Source organism: Leopardus geoffroyi, chromosome B2 (genome assembly GCF_018350155.1).
Source record: "Leopardus geoffroyi isolate Oge1 chromosome B2, O.geoffroyi_Oge1_pat1.0, whole genome shotgun sequence".
Lineage (NCBI taxonomy): Eukaryota > Metazoa > Chordata > Mammalia > Carnivora > Felidae > Leopardus > Leopardus geoffroyi.
Window position 1 is genome coordinate 149703197 of NC_059332.1, and position 21691 is coordinate 149724887.

General features: G+C 57.1%; 1 protein-coding gene across 4 annotated transcripts in view; it reads right to left on the reverse strand.

Moving 5' to 3' along the window:
• RPS6KA2 (ribosomal protein S6 kinase A2) overlaps positions 1-21691 on the reverse strand; it is a 345870-nt gene that overhangs the window by 210340 nt on the left and 113839 nt on the right. The window contains exon 1 of one of the 4 annotated variants that reach the window (XM_045500258.1): positions 10932-11010. The exons of the other annotated variants lie outside the window; for them this stretch is intronic. Within the exon in view, the coding sequence (XP_045356214.1) occupies positions 10932-10982 (51 nt within the window). The 5' untranslated portion in view covers positions 10983-11010. Of the gene's footprint in view, positions 1-10931; positions 11011-21691 lie in introns of those variants that run through there. 4 annotated transcript variants of the gene reach the window in all.

Below are 21691 nucleotides of genomic sequence, written 5' to 3' on the forward strand. Positions count from 1 at the left end.
CCTACCCGGCATCGCGGCACAAAGCCGGTCTGCGCCGTCTCATCAGCCTCCTGCCACCCAGGGCGTCCCCCCTACGTCCCTCCATGTCCCACAGACGCCACCTGCTCCTGACAAAAGCTATTCCTTCGTTCAGGGCATGTCCTGCCCCCCTCCCCCCACCCACGGCTCCAGCCCTCCGCTGAGGAGTCAGTCCGTCACAATGCACAGCAAGTCTGCTCACGCAGGAAGTTGGATCTCCCGATACCTGAGCCCCAAGTGTGCTCTTCGTTCATTGAATGCACTATCAAGGCTTGACTCTCTGCCTTTGATTCTTCTGTCCTTTATTTCACATAAGAAACCTTGGCTTTCCCAAGCACGACTTAAACTCCGCGAGGTGGGGACACTGTCTGAATGTCTCTCCCGACAGGTGAGCGCCTTTCTGAAGACTTCCCAGCTTACATCACCGTGACAGGGAGGAATTACCGCGGTTTGTGATTCATCCCTGGGTGTGAGTGGGTTGGGGGCAAGGTGGGAAAAAGAACAAGACCGAGTTTCAAAGAGGCCTTTGGACCTGCATCAGACTTATAGACAGTAAGCCGCCAAAGGGAGCTTGAAGGTTGGTCTTTTTTTGTAATTTTTTTTAAAGCTTATTTATTTATTTTGAGAGACAGAGAGAGAGAGAGAGAGAGCGAGCACACAAGCAGAGAGGGGCAGAGAGGAGGAGAGACAGAATTCCAAGCAGCCTCCAAGCTTGGAGCCCACGCGGGGCTCGAACTCACAAACCGTGAGATCACGACCTGAGCTGAGATCAAGAGTCGGACGCTTAACCGGCTGCACCACCCAGGCGCCCGAATTCTAGGTCTTTTAATTCTAAATTCCCCGCGTCTGGTGCTGCCCCTGCGGCCCCACTGTGCGTGCCGGTGCTCAACACTCCAGTGCACAGTACGTCATCGGTGATGGCAGGTGAATTTCCCAGATTTGCCCGCGGGTTGAACATTTAGGAGCTGTGTGTATTTAGATGTCCATCCCCAAGTGGATCTTTGGCTGCGGTCGTTAGCGCACGGATCCATACTCGTTTGCCACAAATAGCAACTTTACGAAACGCGGCTCACGTCACAAGACCTGGCTGGCCAGCCACCAGCACAGACAGGCAACACATTAGTGGGAATAAAACCGCAAAGAGAACAATTGAGTGACGGATGTTGCCCCTTAGGTCACGACGCAACGAATAACACACACTGCCCCTCACGTTTGCCTCCAAGTAAGACAGTGCAAACTGCGAAGACGCGGGGGCATGGAGGACAGGGCCCAGGGGGGCGGCAGGGTGAGGGGGGACCCTCAGTGTCCCCCCACGTGCCATCCGTCCCTACCAGCCCCCGTCTCCCGTCCTGCCTTTCCCCTTCTTCTGCTCCAAGTCAGCCTTCGTTCTGCAGCGAACAGTGAAGACAGAAGGAGACGGAAAGAAACCCAGCCAGAAAGGAAAAGGCGGTAGAAATCAGAGCGAGAGAGGAAGCCTCTGTTCCCTCGCGTGTCAACCCATAGACGTTTGGAGAACTACGATGTCTGAGCACCGCCGCACAGCTGAAGACGCTGCGGGCTGACAGACCGTGGAGGAAGCAGACACCCCGCCTCGGGACAGGCAGCGGCGGCGGGGGGCCCGCGACCTTCACCACCCCCAGGACCAACGGTCCTCACGTCGGCCCCGTGCGCGACGTCTCCTTGTAGGCCTGTCCCCGGTCCCTCCCTCAACCTGCTGCCCAGACTCGCCACCCCTGGGAAATCTGAGCCTCTCTGTGCCTGGACGCCTGGGGTCCCGGGCGCAGAAGGAGAGCTGTGCCCCGGTGGCCCCCAGACGCTGCCCTCCTTGTGTGGCTTCAGGTCCCAGCGCTGGGCCACTCCTTCGTTTCTGCCCACCCCCCCCCGCCCCCGAGGTTGCTCCCAAAATGACACAGTGGCCTCTGTCCCAGGGACAAAGCCCTCTCTTGAATTCCCCACCGCAGGATGCTAATGCGCTGACACCCCCCCTCCCCAACAGTGTCCCCGCCAGGAGTGTCCCGTCCTCAGCCCCTCCGCAAGGGGACACATACTAGCCTTCCTGGGCTTCACTCTCAAACCCCATCATTCTGTCCCGGGATGGTGGGCTCAGGTTGAAATCTTAGGACGAGTAAGAATGCAAAACGAGAAATGGCCTGTGCCACGCATGGTTTAATCGTAACGTTTTGCTCGTCCTTACGCAGCGCCCTAAGGCTTTCAGAGGCTGCTTTTCTGTTTCACCTACGGGCAGTTCACCCAAGGAACACATTTCGGAACAAACTTCCCCTTCGCTACTTATAGGCAATGAAATGGACCAGCTTTCTCCGTTTTGATTCAGTAATGAAACGAGGACCATCAACGCTCAATCGAAAACAAAGGCACAGGCCTCCCTCAGCTCTTTTGGTCCCACCTATTTAATAAAACACTGGCGTTGAAATGCCACCGAAGGCAAATGGGATGTTCTCGCTCTTTTTCTTGCCCAGGGTTCACCCTCGGCTCACGTCGTAAATGTGGGGGGTCTGCCCACCGCGCCCCACTCAGAGCCCCGAGCCCCTGGGCGGCGGGAGGGAGAGCCGGGAAGGGCAGGCCAATGCTGGGGGGCTCTGTGGCGCCCCCAAAGTCTGTCTCAGAGGGTGAGGATAATCGGGATCCCGAGAAGACAATCGGCGGGAGCTTGGAGATGAGTACCAGTGACCCAGACACAAAGGACACAGTGGCTGCTCACTTACAGCAAGACCCTTGATCAGAGCCTCCGAGGGAAGCCGGCTCCCTGCAAACAGCGTCCTGTCTGCCCTCAGCGTCTCCTACCGCCCTGCTTCCCGGAGACGCGCACCACCCTCTGCGACCGATGCTTCTGGAAGGCCATTAGTAACATAAATCCTAACGTTTATAGCCATGTTCTTACAGCCACGTCACTGTAGGGTGAAAAGCAACAAAAGAGAAGAGAAAGTTAAATGAGGGATGGAGAGAAGGTCTGTCAGTGGGGGGACAGGTGGCCCCACCGTGTACCTCTGGGTGAGCCCACCTGGGGTCGCTCAGGTCCACGCTCCGGTGCGTGGGGACCCACACTTTCACCCCGGAGTCTGGCTTCACGGACGCGCACGCGGGTCCGAGAAATCAGAGGCCGGGCTTGAAACCCACATGTCCTCATGACCATTAACACCTTCACGCGTCTCTGTATGGGACCGCGCGTGCTGCAGGCGTCTGAAACCCGAGACTTTAATTTTATAAATTATATGCAATTGCATTCTTTTTTAAGTTTATTTTGAGAGAGGGAGAGAGCACGAGCAGAGGAGGGGCAGAGACAGAGGGAGAGAGAGAACCCCAAGCAGGCTCTGTGCTCTCAACACAGAGCCCGACGTGGGACTCAATCTCACAAACCACGAGATCCTGACCTGAGCCAAACCTAAGAGTCAGACACTTAAGCCACTGAGCCACCCAGGCGCCCCTGTGCAATCATGTTCTTAATTAGGAGAAAGTGTTGAAGAGGCAAGAACGATGACCATGCCCTCCCAACCCAGCAATGAGTAAACGAGAGAGAAAATGCTTCAAGAGTCTGTTATAATCTATAGACCTCATTCCCTCAGTTCCAGACATCTGAAATGTTCAAAATTATCTCATTAGTTTAAATTATTAGTTTTAGATTTACCTTATTAATTATGTGGTCACATAATGTCAGATTTCATTTGTAATTAATGATTCACCTAAGAACGGGGGCTTACAACTTTTCCCTCCATTAATCAGCAAACGTCCCTTTTTCCCACAGCGCTCCTCCGCCTGGGAAATCGATGTCCCCAGATCACTGCCCACGCACAAATGCCACCAGAGCGTGTATCAGACGGAGAATGTGGGAGAAGAACGCATTCCGGACGCTTAACACCTTCGGGGGCCAAAATCCGCAGCTCAGATGGTGGGTGCGGGGTGGTGAGGGAACTGGCTGGCCCGCAGGCGCAAGGTGGCAGGTGGGAGGGGGCGTCCTGGGGGCTAGTCCTTCAGGACTGCCAGACCCCCGTGGCGCCGGGCCCCAGGCTGGGTGAGGCATCCAGCGGCAGAGCGACCTTTGTCCCCAGCTGCTCCCGCATCGAGGCCAGGAACGCAGCAGGCTCAGCAAAGGCTGGCGATGCCCCGATTCCACCCCGGACTCTGTCCTGTGAGAACAGACAGCATGAAGTGAGTCTGCTAGCACGGCCTGTCATCTGGCTGCAGCGGGGACGGGGGTCAGGGAACAGGCTTAGCACCTGCCCTCCCAGGAGGGGTGGGGTCTCGGCGGGCGCTGCCCCCTTGGACGCACCCTCAGCGGGTTTACCTCCCAGCACGAGCCTGACCTGTTCCCCAAACAACTCAGCGTGTTTCCTGAGAGAAAGCCTGGGCCTAACTGTTCACAAGGTGGTGCTCTTTCTACCTCTTTAGACGTGACAGTAACAGAATGTTGTAAGGTCTGAAGAGCTGTATCTGGGTGCCTAAGAAACATGGCGGGGACAAAGAGAAGCCCGTGGGGGCAGATGGCTCGTGGACACCCGGGGGGGGGGGGAGGGAGGGGTGCCACCTCCCCCCACCAGGGCCATCCTGATGCAAACAGCGGGTGCCAGGGTGCCTCGTCCCCACACGCCGGGAGGTGCTGCGTGCTGTGGAGACGCAGAGGGGGCCTGGACGCACGCGGCACGAGTGTCCGGGGCCAGGAGCACAGCAGCACTGGGACGTCTGTGGTTAGGGGCCCCACCGGGCACTCTTGTCCCTGTCCTTCCCGCCCTAAGCTCCCTGGGAGCACGGACAGGGTCTCCTGTGCCGACACAGGCTGCTGGGAGCGCAGGTTCATCCGGGACTGGAGAAGACCATGGGCTCGAACCGACGGCCTCGTGGCTCCTCCTGCAGCCCAGCTTCCGTGGGGACCGCCTCCGCGCATCATCGCTTCGGGTCCTCGCGCTTCTGTGGACCTGGTTTCTCCCGGCCAAGGTGACCGTCTGGGACTGAGAAACCAGCCCCAAGCCGGGAGCCGCGGAGGGAGCCATGGGCGCGCAGCCCGGGTCCGGATGCTGCTGGGACAGCACCACTAGACTCCACGAGCGACACCGACAGACGCGGTCAGGTGACACGGGCCGGCTAGCGTGCGCGAGGAGCTTCGGTGTCTCCACCTCACACCTCGGGTCCAGGGGCCGAGGGCAGCACGCGGCCGGAGAGACTCGGTGCCCTCGCAGACCAGACACAGGCGGGCGAGCTTCATCAGGCCCGGACACCAGGGACAGGGGCATGGCCGGTCCTGCTGGCCCCCATCACCGCGACGACAGTCACAGCCGGGGCTGGTCACTAGGGGTGGGGATGCGTGAGGGCACCACCAAGCCACGCCCACCTCTCCTGCCGCGGGATGCCTGGCTGTCCTCGTCCCTCGACGCACTCCCGAGCCTGGCGGAGGCGGCTGTCCTCGTCCCTCGACGCATTCCTGAGCTTCTTATCGGCTTCACGTGCAGGTGGGGAGATGCTTCCAGATGATCTCGGAGAAGGACGCAGAGGGGCCAGGGCCGAACCCGCAGTGCTATGCTAGGACCCGCCACAGAAACTCAACCCGGCAAGCCCTGCGACAACCACGGGAGCCTGTCCCCTGCCTACAGACTGTGTCCCCCATGGCATCGCATGGCCTGCCTTTCGCTTGTGCCCTCCCCTCTTCCGCTCACTTGGCTCCTCCTGTTTATCCTGTGAGACTGGCCACCTCCTCCATGAAGACCGCCTTGACTGCCAGCCAGATTACACTCCTCTGCGCATCCCCACATCTAGTCCACTGTTTCCGGCTGTGCCAGGCGGGACCTTGCCACACCGAGGGGTCCTGTGGCAGCACCCAGGCCTCCCTCTGGTGCCCGTGCACACCAGCTGTCCCGACAGCCCCCCCCAAGGCCCCGGAGGGCATGTGTGCACGTGGGGGCATCACTCCATGTCCTCTGTTGGCAGGCAGAAGAAGAAAGAGGAGAATGTGGCCCAGTAAAGGCGTGGAAGAACCGAGTCAGGGCGACAGGGGCCCTGGGACACGTTCGTGCCGGCCGGTCACACGGAGGAGAGGACGCGAGCCCACGCTCTGCGCCTGCCTCGCTCCTGCCACTGCTTCCTGGGCCGTGGGAACAGCACACTCGGCCGCATCGTGTCCCCAGCGCTCGCCTCCGCGTCCACAACGGTGACAAGAGCAGCAGTGGCCAGTGAGGGCCCCGTACGTGCAGGAGCGGCGGGCACAGCCATCGGGACAGGGAAACGAAGCTGGGCAGCATCCTGAGAGCCGGGTGCCCATGAGCCCGACGGTGGAAAGCCCCGGAGTCCCGCGGGCAGGGGTGCCGCGTGGGAGCCTCGGCCGCAAGCGGCTTCCGACTTCGGGCACCCGTGTCGTGGCCGCGGGGTCGGGGGCCAGCCGCGGGATTTCCCGCCCGTGAAGCTGAAGGGGTGGGGGGGGGGGTTGGCCGGAGGGAAAGGGGTTTTTTAGAAGCACGTGTTTCTCCGTCGGCATCTGTCTGCTTCACCGTATTTATTTCTCCACTCAAGCCAGTTTACCAGATCGTCTGGATCGCACAAATCCCATCACCGTGAGCCGCCCATGTGTGGCTTGCTAAATTTTGACTTTCTGGGCTGAAGGGCCAGCCGAGAACATTCAGACACGCTGAGTTTGGGAACGTTTGCGGAAGGGGCAGGATCGCCGGCGCGCAGCGGAGGCCAGCGGACCCGGCGCCACGTGAAAGGTCACGGGGTTTCTGTCCCATCGGAGCACAGACGCGGGAGACGGGCGCTCGGCGGCGTCCCTCCAGATGGTGTGAGCCGCGGGGAGAGACTGCTGAGCCCTGCGCAGCAGGAACGAGCCCCAGATACACGAGCGACACCAAGGCTACCAGACCACCCGCCTGCCACGGAGGCGGCCTCTGTGAGCGGGGCTTCGTTGCTAGCTCGGCCCCCCCACCTGGCCAGAGCGGGATGGGGGGGGGGTGATGCCGGGACAAAAGACAGCGGAGGCTCTGGCAGGGGTGCGGCTGATGGGGGTCTCTGAGGGCAGAAGGCGGGGCAGGGGTCCCTGGGCTTCCTGGGACACGGCTGCTGCCCTTGCTCTCCTCTGCCCAAAGCCTCGGGCAAGGCTCCCGCGGTCACTGAGGCCCGTGTGCAGGTGAGTCTTCGGGGGGATTGGAAGGTGCCGGGCTCGGCCGTGGGCACACGTGCTGTGAACACCGGGACACGGGGGCCAGACCTGGGGGCAGCCGAGAGCCACCGCCCGGAAGTCTTCGCTGACCCCCTGCTGGTGCCGGGCCCACTCTGGCCACCCCCCTCGCCCGCGGAGAATACCCTACCGCCAGAGCCACGCCTTCGAGGACGGTAAGTCCTAAGGGATGGTGATGAGGAACCCACGTGATGTTATCTTTCCCAGGTCCACTGACGGCCACTTAGCAAAGAGCAGGACCGTGAAGCAACACGTCACCCTGGCTGGGGTCTGCGCGAGGGGCACGCGGCGCCGCTTCCGCGCATGGAACATTCGTGGGCCGACGGGGGAAACGACGCGCGGCTGGAGTCACAAGTCTTCCGGCTGTGCCCTCAGACCTGCGGGCCCCGCTGGCCCTGTGCACGTGACACACCCTGGACCGGCCGGAGGGACCCCAGAGGACAGGCGTGGGTAACCGAGGACAACCGTGTAAGCTGGCTGCTTGAACCCCGTGCACTTAAAGGCCCCCACGGTTCACAGGCAAACGTCTGTGGAGTCCAAACAGGGCTGCCCGGTGGTAGCCACAAGGGGCTGAGCCCAGCATCCCCGTGCGCTTTGCTGGGACAGTGGGCGTCCACCTGCCATCGCCCCACAGAGAGAGGTACCACGATAGGGACTCACCAGATGCTGAGGTGGAACCGACAGCCGCTCCGAGGCCCCCGACCTTGCTGGCAGGCGCCCAGGAGTCCTGACTGCGTCCCTCCCCGGGGAGGGGTGCCGATGGCCGGGAGGGGGCTGTCCGGGAAGGGGCACTGGATGGAGGACTGGAGGGAGGAGGGTGAGGGCAGGGAGCCGTGTGCCTCTGTGGCTTGGACACACAAGCCCGTGCACTTGGTCACGTCTGTCGTTCGCATCCAGTGCGGATCCCACTCCGGCGCGGAAAGGTGTCGATATACGTGGAGAGAACCCACCAGAGCAACGACTCAGCAAACTGGCCCTTTGCATCCCGCAGAATGGCGGCGAATCTGCCTGCTCCTCGGCACGGAGCGTCCCGGCTGCAGAAATACACGCCCGTCGGCTCAGAGAGCCAGACAGGATTCCCGGCAGACATCGGGAAATCAGACGCGAACGTTGCGGCCAGAATTACGTCCTGGTGGCCACGAACCGCTTTACACAGTCGTAAGGATCCTTAACAGACAGAGCACCGTGACCCCCGCTCGTCCACTTCCAGGCCGGGGTCCCCCACACGGCGCCACACGGCCGTCCTGTCCACGCACGAGGCGAACGTCCCCTCCCTGGGGAGGGCGGCGTGGGGCCTCTGCCCGGCAGCTGGCCCGCGCGGTCACACCCCCGGCTTCACCACCACCCGGGGAACCGGGCAACTCGCCTCCTCCAGATGGCCTCGGGCTCCTCGTCTGCGAAACAGACACAGACACACCGCCTAACGAGCGCTGGTCCCCTGGGAGGGTCTTGTTTCAGTCGTAAGTGACCACGTGTACAAACACAGGCGACGTGTGCTTGCACCGAAGACGGACCTATCTGTTCCCATTCTTCAGGGAAGTCCCCGGGGACGGAGACCTCGGAGTGCTCCTGCCGTGCACGCGCGTTCACGAGGGCTGTTACCTGGCACTGACATCTCTATGTTTTATAAGGACCGTTAATTAAGTGAAAGCTTTAAATAGATTCTTGGCTAGCTGGGTCATAAACAGTGTGCGGCACCCGTGAGCGCCAACCGCACACGGTTCCTACGGTTCCCGCCGCGGTTTCGCCACGCGAGAACAAAAGTGAAACCCCTCAAAGATCCTTCAGGTTCTAGAAGATTCGGGCCCGGGTGGTTCAGCTTGGGAAACCCGCGCTCTGTCCCGATACATACAAACGTCTGTGACGCATGACGGGCGGAAACCAGCAAAGGGCAAAGAGGCGAGACGGGGCGGGGGGGGGGGGGGGGGGGGAGCCGTCTGGGGCTCGCGTCCCGGCTCAGAGCGCGGGGGTGGCGGGGGGACCTCCCTTCCCTTTCGTGGCTCCTGCAGCTCAGGCCTCCCTCACCTGTGACTCCACAAGGATTTCCAGGGGCCGGTCTCTCCTCACAAACCCCGGCGAGGCCCGCCAGGCTGGATACTCCCCAACCGCTCCTGCATCCCAGCCAGGCACCCCCTGCCAAGTTTGCGTCCTCGCAGGGGCCAGTGGGTCTGACCGCCTCCAAGACACTTTCTTCACCACCGCGCCCAGTTTATACCACATACTGTGTACTCCCCGTTACTACCACAGTGTGCACGGCGCCCCAGGCCCCGACACGATCTAAGGACTCCGGTCTAAATCTTCAAAGGGACTGGGGGCCCCGTGGGGTTGAGGCAAAGGCATACCCCAAATAACAGTGCTGAGTATGTTTCAGGCGTTTCTTTCTTTAAAAAAAAAAAAAATCTTTTTTAATGTTTATTTATTTTTGAGAGACAGAGCATGAGTCCGGGAGGGGCACAGAGACAGAGGGAGACACAGAATCCGAAGCGGGCTCCAGGCTCCGAGCCGTCAGCACAGAGCCCGACGTGGGGCTCGAACTCACCAATCGCGAGATCATGGCCTGAACCAAAGACGGATGCTTAACCAGCTGAGCCACCCGGGTGCCCCAGGCATTTCTTTATCCAGGCATTTACTTGTTTATCCAAAGATTAGAACGGAATATTACGAATCGCAGAAGGCTAGGAGGAAGCTGGCCAGGGCACAACCCCCCCCCCCTCGCTGGGCAGCTACCCATGATGCTCAGTGAATATCCACAGACCAATTAAAGTCAACCTCTTACACAGGACCAGTAACAGGACAGGGAATCCCGTTGGGAGAGTGGACCACAAATTAACAAAGACACAGTTCTGTCAAACGGGATTCCCAGGGGGAGACAAAGTGAGCCAGGCATGGGGGTGCTTGTGCCAATGCCCCACAGAGCAAGTCCAGATCCAAGACCTCACCTCCCACCTCACCCTCACCTGCTGGCATCTGCTGGCTCAGGGAAGGAGGGCTGGGAGGACAAAGTGGTCTAAAATAAGCAGAGGGGCGCCCGGGGTGGCTCAGTCGGTTGAGCATCCAACTTCAGCTCAGGTCATGATCTCACAGTTCAGGAGTTCGAGCCCCTGAACTGACAACTCGGAGCCCGGAGCCTGCTTCGAATCCTGTGTCTCCCTCTCTCTCTCGGCCCCTCCCCTGCTTGTGCACGCACGTGCGCTCGCTCTCTCTCAAAAACAAACATTAAAAAAAAAATCGGCAGAGAAAGAAGAGGGCAGAAGCGTAAGAAAAACCTAAAAGGATTGAACGCCGCTCAGCCTCCTACCTTGTGCCTCCAGCTCTAGATAACCTAAACTCGCCCCTTGCGGAAAAGAAACCGCTGCCCCCAGAGACCAGGGCTCGAGCAGGGGCCCAAGAGCGAGCGAGGTTCTGCAGTCTCAACGGCGAGATCAAATAACGTCTGCCAGAGAGCAGCCGCTGGGCAACAGGACCCCCTCGCGAGTCAACATATAAACAAAAACAGCAGCCAAGCAGGACGAGTTTGCACCTAAACGAAGAAAAATAAATGACAAAAGTGAAAGTTAAAAAAAAAAAAAAGTCACACTCCAGGTCTCATATTAAGTATCAGGAAGCGAGGGGGAAAGGTTAGCAATGTCATGGGTGACTTTGAAATACAATTACCTAAGGGACTGGCCAGTGAGGCTCCCAGACGGGACAACACGGCGTGCTCCGAAGCAGTTTGTAAAGAAGCAGCGAAGGTACTTACTAACAGCGCCCCGTAGAATTTCGAGAAGGCTTGCCGGAAGCGAGAAAGCATCCTGCCTCGGTGAGAAATGGGTTTAGGGCCGGGAGTCGCCCGCTCCTCCTCCTGGAGCGTGGACAGTCTCACTCCCCCACGTGCCAGAAAGCACACCTCCCACTGGGGTTTGTCAACATTCGGGCTGGTTCTCCCCGGGCGGCAGCAACACGCCGTTCCCGTGCAGCGAGGCCAAATCAGAACCACTTTTAGGGACTGACCTAATCCAGCACCCCGGGCTCATTTACTTAATATAGGGACCGCCGTCTCCAACGGGTGGCGAGCGGGCAAGGTTGGCCACCTGTTCTGCTGCGGGTCTGCCGGGCTTGAGCGAAGCCCAGATCAGACGCGCCACTAACTGGAAGCCAAGGGCGGTGGGGGCAGCTGGACCACACGGCCGACCGCCCCGGCCCAACGCACACGCTCTGCTCTGTCTTCGTGCCCGGGAGCCGGCAGCGCGGGCCGCTAAGAACGCGACTCCCGTCGTCGTCAGTCTTGCTTCCGTGCGTTTTTTTTCCTGGAGTCTCTGTTTCCGTCATTTTGAGAAGCTCTGACCTCCTCGAACCGTGCGTAGGGCCTCTGCGAAAGAAACCTAAAACCGGGAGAACGTAAGCCATGTACCAGCGCCACGCGGCTTAATTGCAAAGCCACAAAGATTCACTGTTCCTGTGTCCGACCGCTGTCCTCCGGGTTCCTAAACCGGAACCTCCCTCCAGATCTGTGGCCACGGGTGTCTAAGGCGGACCCCGATGGTTCATGAAATGGCCCCCGCCGTTCTGAAGCGATGGAGCTTAAAAAGAAACGTCTCTGCCATTAATACCCACCCCAACGGCTCCTTGACGGGCTGTGGCTGGCGGATTCAACGTGCCGTTTTGCCTTCCCTGAGAACACAGCATGCCCACCAGCTCGAAACTCCCACCACGCCCACTAGGCTCCTCGTCTGTGCGTCCCCAAACAGCAGCTAAATTGGCGTTAGCAAAGTTGGGCAGAAGGCCCACAAAAATAAAAGGCATAAAAAATAAGGTCCACTGACCGTACTGCCGCTGAGACACGTCTCAGCCAAAAGTGACTCAGCTGGTTTGCGCAGCCGAGGGGTCGGGACCTCAGCCTGCCTCCCCCGTGACCGACTACCACCACTCAGGCCCCCGCAAGGAACTCTCCCCTCGCTCAATGCGGATTCTCACCACCATGTGGAAGGACAAGACTAAGACGCGTCTCTATCAGGCATCAGCGGACGTCGCCGTTCGTGGGGAATCTGTGTGGCATTTTGGACGAGAAGACAAGAGAGTATCTTTATGCCCGTGAATCCCCCGCAATTCACAGGGGTGGCCCGTCCAAACGCTCCTCACGCCCACACGCGTGGGGACTGGGGGACCTGAGGAATTTCACCTAGCAAGTCAGACCTACGCAGCAACCACCTGCTTAGCTCCACGTCGAGGCGAGCACCGGGGGCAGGAGGCCGGGCGTTTCTTCCCCGGGGAATTTGCAGAGACTCTCCCCCCGTTTGGAGCCACCTGTCACTCACGGCCCGGCCAATGCAATGACGTCACTGTCACGGCATCTGCTGCCTCGCTAACTGGCTCAGTTGTGGAGAGGTTTCTAGTAACGTTCCAGAGCTGAAGGCGGAGCTCCCCGACCAACGAGAAAATGTCTCCAGCTGCCAAGTGCGGCCTCACAGGGCTTCACCGCCCCCAGCTGGGGTGAGGGCACAGGCCACCGGGGTCACAGCTGCACGATCCAGGAGGGCGGGGGTTGCTTCGGCCCTGCTGTGGGAACCACTTCCTGCCGCGTGGAGTTAGCGACCATCCACACTGCTAGCTCCGAACGGTGTCCAGCTGACCTGTGTCCCCGACCTCCAGAAACCCGTACCGGCACCTGTCGATGGGGCACCCGGTGTGCGGCAGATGGTGCGGTCCCCAGGGCCACACCGGCTCCTTCTCCCGGCTCCTCTGACGGCAACAGCCAGGCACACCTTCCGCCCGTGACTCAGCTATTGGGGGTCTTCCCTTTCGTTCCCACGTTGACTCAGCCTCTTCTCTGTCGTGTCCCTGTTTCTGTCATTCCCTGCACCTGCCGCGTGTCTCCCAATTGCCGCAGAGGGGAGCCCCCGACTCTCCATCTCGTAACCCCGTCTCAACCCGTTCTCCACAGCGTGACCAGACCAACGCTGACATCCAAGCCTTATAATCCTTGAGGACCCCGTTGTCCTCAGGACAAAGCCCAAGGCCCCGTAAAATGGTTCCCGAGCCCCCTGCCCTGTTGTGGCCCCAGTGCACCCCTCCTCGCCTGCCCACCCCTGCTCCTATCCTCACCTCCTCCCTTCCCCCCAAGCAGGGATTCTCCAGGGTGTATGCTGTGCCTTCGGTCTGGCCAGCTCCCTCCCGGCTTCCTGTTCCCAGACAAAAGTCGGGGGGGGAGGGGGTCAAGTCCCCTAGCCCTGTCCACTTCTGTGGTGCCCGGGGTCACCCTGTATGGCCACAGCTGTCTTGGCAGGTGTGGCCTGCTGGCTTGTAGGCCCCGGAGGGCAGGGGAGTGCCTTACCCACTCCGCACACAATAGCACCCCTACTCGGGAAGGGGGGGCCGCTGCTCTGGCCCCCCACATACAACAGGTCGTTAAATCAAGTGTGTACACGGGCACAGCCCACAGCCCTGCAGGGCCACTGTCCTGATCTGCCATGTTCTGGATCCAAGAAATGCTGTTCCAAACTCTTACCCACATCTTCGAGACCCAAGAAGGTGAAGGCAGCGGGGGTGAGTGCCCGGGGGATGCAGACGCTGCTCCAGGAGGGGCCGGCACCCGGCTGTCAGCGTGGAGCCACCAGACCCTTGCATATCACTGACCCCTTCCCGGTACCGCCAAGTACACATTTTCTCGTTTCTCTCACGCTGCAGTTCATGATTTGAGAGGTGCTCAGGACCCACCGCGGGGTTGGCAAAAACGGTGCACGGCAGCGGAGTGAAGCTCGTCACATGAAACAATTCACGTTACTCGTGAATCTGTACGGACATGTACGTGCGTCGGGCCACACATACACATTCCGGATTAATGGGAATCGTTTAACGTTACAACAACAGTCCTGAAACGAATGCTTCCGTTTCTCTAGCGAGAAGATACAGTAAGCTAATTCACACTTAACAAGCCAAACGGCTCAGAAAATGGTAGCCTTGAGGGAAGCTTCCCACCAGCGACCGGAGCACTTGTGGCTGCCAGAAGAGAATGCTCTGGACGCTGGCCCATCACTGAACGCGTTGACCGTTCCTCCCAGCGGGGTGCCAGCCCCTGACGCGATCGGCATGTTACGCGTCATTCTCCTTGCACATCCGTGTATTCGAGAGAGATGCGGTAATCGCTCAGGCTGTGAAATAAACCCTGGAAAGCAGCGGTGAGTGAGAGGCACGCCAGCCTCGTGGCGCTAACATTCCGCGACAGGAACATCGCTGAACAAATGACTACAAGTTACGTACGCAAACGCAGTTGTTAGGACTCTGCATAGCGGGTCATCTGGAGAACGGAGAGCGGGGAAGACAGGGGCGCCCCAGCGAGTGTCAGCAAAGCCAAAACCCAACAGGCGAGTTAGCGGTCGTCTACGCTGAGAAAAGTGAAAAGAGGCGTCTACACAAAGACCGAGTATCAAACAAAACACAAACACAGCAGACCCCGCGTGAGCAGACCCAGAGCCTGCGGTGGGTCTGCTCCCTCAGGAGGCACGGGAAGGCCACGTGGTGGGAACCAGCGGGGACCGTGGCCGGCTGCATCTTGTTCTGTCCTAAGTCCAATGGGACCACGAAAGGGTTTTAGCTAGAAGGTGTTTCTCTGCGTGGTAACTGCCTCTGACCAGGGAAGAGCTGGACGAGGTGCGGGCAAGTCTCCGGGAACCAGCCGGGAACGTCGCTCGGACCACGGCTGCGTGAAGGGCAGAGTGATCTGAGATCCCACGGGTGGGGGGAACCTGGATGGGTGACTGACTGGAGGCAGGATGAACAAAACTGGGGGGGGGGGTAAGAGATGATCGTCAGAGACCCGCCAACGCAGGCGGAGAACGTCGTTCATATCCAGATGACAGCTCCTTTTTAACTCCACGCCACACTTCCCTTCCAAGCTTCAGGCTAACGTGCCCACTGCCCACTCTCTGCTTGAAATGTTATTTCCACTTGCACAGAAACTCAACTAACAAGTCCACAGCTGAACACATCATTTTTCCCCCTGAACCACCCATTAAAACGAACAGCTCCTCCTCTATTTTTCCTTATTATATTAGGACCTTATATATTATATTAGGACCTTATTATATAGGTCCTACCATTTGCTAATCATCTGTGATGGTTAATTTTCTGTGTCAGCTTGACCAGGCCACTGGGTGCCCAAGTATTTGGTCACAGATTATCCTGGGTGTGTCGGGAGGATGTTTTTGCATGAGATTAACATCTCAACAGGTAGAGAGTAAAGCGCATTACCCCCCTTAATGTGCCTGGGCCTTGTCCAATCGAGTCCCGAATAGAATAAAAGGGCTGACCCTCCCTGAAGGAAGGGGTACTACCACCTACCTGATGCTTTCAAGCTTTCAAGCATCTGTCTTTTTCCTGCCTTTGGACTTGAACCAAAACGTGGCTCTTCCTGAGTCTGGGGCCTGCTGGCTCTCAGACCGAAACTTACACCATTGTCTCTCCTGGGTCTTCCGTTTGCCGACTGTTGATATAGGGACATGTCAGCCTCCACAACCAAGTGAGACCATTCCTGGTAATACCTCCCTCTCTCTGTCTAGATAGACAGACAGACAGACGGATACAGATATCCAGATAGAGATATCTATAGATAAATACATACGTATATCCTATTGGTTGTTTCTCTGGAGAAGCCTGACCGATACATCAGCCAAAGAGGGGATGATATTGCCCGGGAAGGAGATAAAGTTAAAAACCGAACACACAAAAAACCCTAGAAAACGAAGACAAGTTCGAGGGTGGTACCCCAATGGTATCCACAAACTCTGGAGTGCACAAAGAAACAGGAATGAGCAACATCGCTTCAAAGTCAGGTAGGTTGGAACGGGGGCAGGGCAGCCGCTGGGTGCACGGCCGGCCAGCCAGCAAGAGCCTCCGTCTCCCAGATTCCCATCCTGCTGAGTGCGGCCGTGTGGCCGAGCTCCGGTCATTGGTACGTGTGGGGGGGCGTTGATGGGACTCCCCAACACCCCATTAAAGACGGACTCAACGTGCTAGGCTCCCCTTTCTGTCTTCCGGAGGGTGGACACCCAACCTGAGAACGATCCCGTCTGAGCTCCATGGACAAGGACTTCACCCTTAAAGACAGCAGAGTGACAATATCGGTGGTCCCCAGATGATGCCGTGCAGGAGAGCCCCCCGCTTCCCCACCAGCCTGGACTGGCTGCGTCAGTCCCACCCCCCCCCCCCCCCCCGGCAGATCCAATCCTCCCTGACGTTAGTCAGGATGTTCTGGACCCTCTTTGTTGTGTCCTAGCAAAATCAGACCCTGACACACCCACAGATTAAGCAGCACAGCCACTGGCAGCGGCCCTGGGACAGGGCTGGAGGGGACGCCTGTCTGCATGGTCACTGCTGTAGCCGAGCACCAAAGAGTGAACGGACAGCGGGCAGAAGGTGCAGAAGTGGGGTGAGAGTGGGTAATTACAACGATTTACGGTGACGAGGAGAAAACACTAAATCTAAGGAGCGAGCATGTGTAAATCTGGAGTGAATGTGTGTGCACGGGCGTGCGTGTGTGTGTGTGTGTGCATGCATGCATGCACGCGTGCAGAAGAGACTGGGACATAAACAAAAATGGAAAGACTGAAATAAGAGTATTAACCCACCTTGTGAATCTCCTGATTACCTTTAGAGGAGGAAAGATACTTTCTTAAACGGGGTTGGGTGCGTATAAGCAGGACCTGTAGGGTCAGAGCAGGAATCTGAGGATGTTTCTGAGCGATTTGCTCTTTCTTTCCTTATTTCGTCTTCCTCCCTTTCTCCCCTCCTTCCTCCTTCTTTCCTCCTTCCTCCCTCTTTCCTTCCCTCCCTCCTCCCTTTTTCCCTTTTCCCTCCCATCCTTCCTCCTCCCTCCTTCCTCCCTCCCTCCTTTCCTTCCTCTCTTTCTCTCTTTTCCTCGTAAGAAGCAAGGTCAAGTGGAGAGAACGCTGGCCAGAGTGCGGGTCAGGTGGAAGTGTGGGGAGAAAGCAGGAAGTCGTCCCCGAAGAGCGAGCACGGTGAGCACAGGCCCACGCTGGGAACAAGGAGAAGTTCTTAAAGGCTGGGCTGGCGAGGCTGGGTCCACGCATCCTTACGGTAACAATGCACCCTGTAGTCGTCAGAGTTCAGACACATGGAGAACAGGAAATGACTGGCTCCTTCCAGGTTTGTTTTCCCCCGTGACCAGATTAAAAGGCTACAGGGCAAGATATTTCAGAGTCTGCAGCAGAGTGATGATAGGACCTTTGCTGGCCAGGAGGAGGTGACGACAGGAGGGGTGGGTGGGCCAGGCGGCGGGCCCATCGATGGGCGGGAGATTCTACTGAGAGGACGCACATCTACAGCGGGGCTTCCATTACAGCCGGCGAGAAGGACAGAAACGGAGCAAGACAATGTGCAGGATCACTTGTCGACTGCGGTGATGGAGTTCCCGGGATGACAGAGTTTAAAGGAGCGGCATATTTGGAGAAGACGGAGAAAGTCACAGGAGAGGGGGAGGCGAAGGAAGCAAGAGGTGACGGCATCGGATGAGGTTTTCATACGGAGGGCGAGGATACGGGCATGGAGGCTGGGGCTCCAGAATCAGCAAAGAATCGCCGTGGTGATGCCACATGGAGTGGACAGCCACACAAGTACAGGGACAAGTGGTGAAGCCAACCGGGTGAGATGCAGAGAAGCACAAGGTGTCCCAGTTGACTGGAGGGCCGAGCCCGGGAACCCACCCGCCCCAAACACGTAGCACCCAGGCACAGGATGCAACGGGGGAATGAGTCGCCTCCACTGGGGAGGACCCCAAGGCAGAGGATTCTGGGAGAAGAGTCTGAGGACATGGGGAAGGTGGATGGGAGCACGGGGCGTCGAGGGCAGCGTTTGGGAGGGTGTCTGCGGTCACAGGCACGAATGTGTGCGAGGGAACGAGTGACTGCGAGGTCGTGCTTCGAGTGGCGGTGCTACGGAAAGGGGGCGGCGTGGGGCGCACGGGCTGGTCATCTTGCCGGAGAAGGACCGACCTGTCCCGGGCCTCTCCCTGGACTGACAAATAATCTGACATCCCTCATTCACCTCCATCCTTCATTCTCGCAGAGTTACCTGACAGACCCTCCCCTGCATTTTCCGGAATGTTCTGTTGATGTGAATGAGGTCACTCTGAGATGGCTGGTTCTTCATTAACTGCTGTTTCTCCCATAGACCTGTCTCACCCGTCATTTTAACCGTCTGTCCTGGCCTCGTGCTGATGATGACCATCGAGTTCTCTGCTCTGGGATGGAAAGGTACCGCACTCTGGCCTCTCAGAACCAGGAACTCACATACGGTCTGATATCCTCCGTCACAAAGACACAGATTGAAATACACATCCAATTGATAAGGACCCTTGTCCAGGCCAGGAGACTGGAACCCACATCGGGCAACCAAAGAGGTTTAATGTTTAATGGCACTACTTTCCCTCTACTCTTATCACACTCTGTACCCACAAAATAACGAAGGTCGAGGCCAAGGAACATCCTGAGTTCGGCCCTGCCGTCTCCTTGCTCTGTGACCTTGAGAAGCTCGTGGGGACACTGAGCACCATAATTTCTCCATCTTCCAGATAGAAATACGTGCCCTACGCTGCCTGCCTTGCAGGTTGCTGGGAATGCCGAGTGACTCAGGAAATGTGGCACAATATCACGGTCACGGTGACATTTTATTGTTCCCAGCACGACGTAAGTCCGCATGCGTCCTAAAAGACCTTTCACCCAAGTCAGAGCTTATGCCTTGCGATGCTGTAATCAGAATTTGTGTTTACTCACCTGATGTGTCTGCGGTCTCCCTTTCACACCTGTCCTCTCCCAAACTGTCCCTGGGGAGCTACGTGTGTGGGATCACACTGGAGTTTTCAAAAATAATTTCTCCATTTTCCTCTTCACGAGGACCATGTGAAGAGCACCACGTAAGGTGGGTGCTGAGGATGCTTCTGTTCTGGGGAGTTATCTCCCTCAGGCTTCGTCATCCTATCTGCTTTGTAAGCCCTGCCTCCCAGAAGCCTGGGGACGTGGCTAAGCGCCTGGCTCTTCTTCCTGGACAGGACTGCCTCGTCCAGCTCTCATTCAGACTCTCCCTCCAACAAACCTTCTTCCACTGTGTCCGTAGACTGCCGTCTCCGGCTGGTGACTGCCCGGCCGCCACAGGCCTTCGTTGGACTGGGGGGCACCCCGCATCATTGGGTCTGACTTTCCAATACGTGTCTCTCTGGGTGGATGAAACTCCCCATCATTTTCTAAGCTGGACTCACCTCACCAAGCGAAACAGGTAAAATCATGTTATCACCTACATCACGATGTGACGCGTCCTGCTCACGGAACTGCTCGTAGCCGATGGATGCCAATGGCGACGTATATCGATCAAAACACCCTTTCCCAATCATGCGATGGTGGGAACTGGACTTCTTCCAAATACAGCATCTTTTCTGTATTATACCCCAGGTCATGGGGGAGGCAACTTCCTCTGCAGGAGGGGTCATGGCTCTATGGGACTGACAATGCACCTTGTACACGGGGTTCAATTCACACGAGCTGAGACCACTTTTTAAATCCAAAGAACACACACATTGACTCCATTAGGAAGCCCAAAACATGCTTTCGCTAAGTTGCCAACATCAAACAGAGACACAGCCTCGAAGGGGAGTTAGCTCGTAATCTAGGCCACAGCGGGCCCTCAGTGTGTTGCCTAAGAACGCACGGCCTCCGGGAGGGCCTCGCTTCCTTCCCACCCGAGCCACTAAACATGCATCTTGTTTTCTCCTCCAGTCTCCCTCTTGGTCGCTCCAAATTTCTTCAGGGGAGAAATATGAAAAAGAAAAGCAGCGCCACCTAGCCTGTGAGGTCAAAGGACAAGGGCTTTGTCTAGAAGCGTGCAAAGCTCTAGCTAACTTTGATGACAGTCCAGAGAGCCTGTTGAATCACTAAATTCTCCTGCTTTAAGGTGTTCATTTTTTTCTACACAAGAGAAAAATAAAAGGAGCCTGGGAAAAATTCTGGGAGCACAAAATCTAACAGACAAATGGAATCATTCACATGATTTCCTCAGGTAACGTTTGTTTTATGAATCCACTTTCCAGTTGTTTCTAGTTGTCTTAAGAAGAACTTAAATTGATTCTGGGTACTATTTCCATTTCTTGGAAGGAACCGGCTCACATTTCTCACAGACTGCTGGGCTGGAGCTTGATTTTTCATAAGAGATGAGGGTAACATCTGGAGAACTGCCACATCCCCCCCCAAAAGTGGGGTAAGTTTAACTCGATCATAAATAACAGACACTGAAATGCCCCTCACAGGTACAGCAATCTTAAATAGTAATAAGACAGTTGTTGGTAGCCATACACTAGGTAGCCAAGGTGATTCAAGGTCAGTTTCTTCTTCCAGAAGCTTCCGCAGATAATCAGCATCTCCCAACCACCCACCTGATCCTGTCCAAAAGCAATGCCCTGACAATTGCAAGTTACTGATGAAATGCAGCTTGGTTTGCTATGGGCATATGTTTTATAAAATGCATCTGTAGGGGCGCCTGGGTGGCTCTGTCGGTCAAGCATCTGAATTCGGCTCAGGTCATGATCTCGTGGTTTATGAGTTCGAGCCCCACGTCAGACTCTGTGCTCACAGCTCGGAGACTGAAGCCTGCTTCGGATTCTGTGTCCCCCTCTCTCTCTGCCCCTCCCATGCTCATGCTCTGTCTCTGTCTCTCAATAATAAATAAACGTTAAAAAAATGTTTTAATGTATTTGTAGCGGACAGAGTTGGGACTGACTCGACGTGAACATGATGCGGGAGACGCAGGGGGCACGGGCACACTTCTCCAGCACATGGAAGTCACCACGCTGAACACCAATGACCCTAACACAAGTGAACACAGCACCCACTGACCCACGTCTCCCCCCTTGGTCCTGTTTGGCCATATGCTCAGTCTTGAGAGTCTGTGTTGCAACACTCTCCAGGATCTTTGTCAAGAGGAGCGAGCCCAGATCATCTCCAGAACTTCTGCTGGTGGTTTCACTGCATTTTGTGCAAAGCCTGCAACCGTCCCTCTCTGTCCTTGCCTCCCCGCCAGCCACCCCACCCGTCCTTGCCCGTTCTGCCATCAAGCTGCCTTTGTCTTTCACTGTATTACAGCAGAATTCCATCTGTACCCTAGCATACTTCATTTCATAGGAATTTGAAGTGTTCTTTCCGATGGAAGGATTTCTTTCCATTTAAGTTTAAGTTAACGTATAGCGTAGTATTAGTTTCAGGAGAATTTAGTGATTCATCACTTATATATAACACCCAGTGTTCATCCCAACAAGTGCCTTCCTTAATACCCATCACCCGTTTGGCCCATCCCCCTACCCACCTCCCTCCCATCAGCCCTCAGTTTGTTCTCTGCAGTTAAGAATCTCTTATGGTTTGTCTCCCTGTTGTTATCTTATTTTATTTTTCCTTCCCTTCCCCTATGTTTGTCTGTTTTGTTTCGTAAATTCCACATGAGTGAAACCATATTTGTATTTCTCTG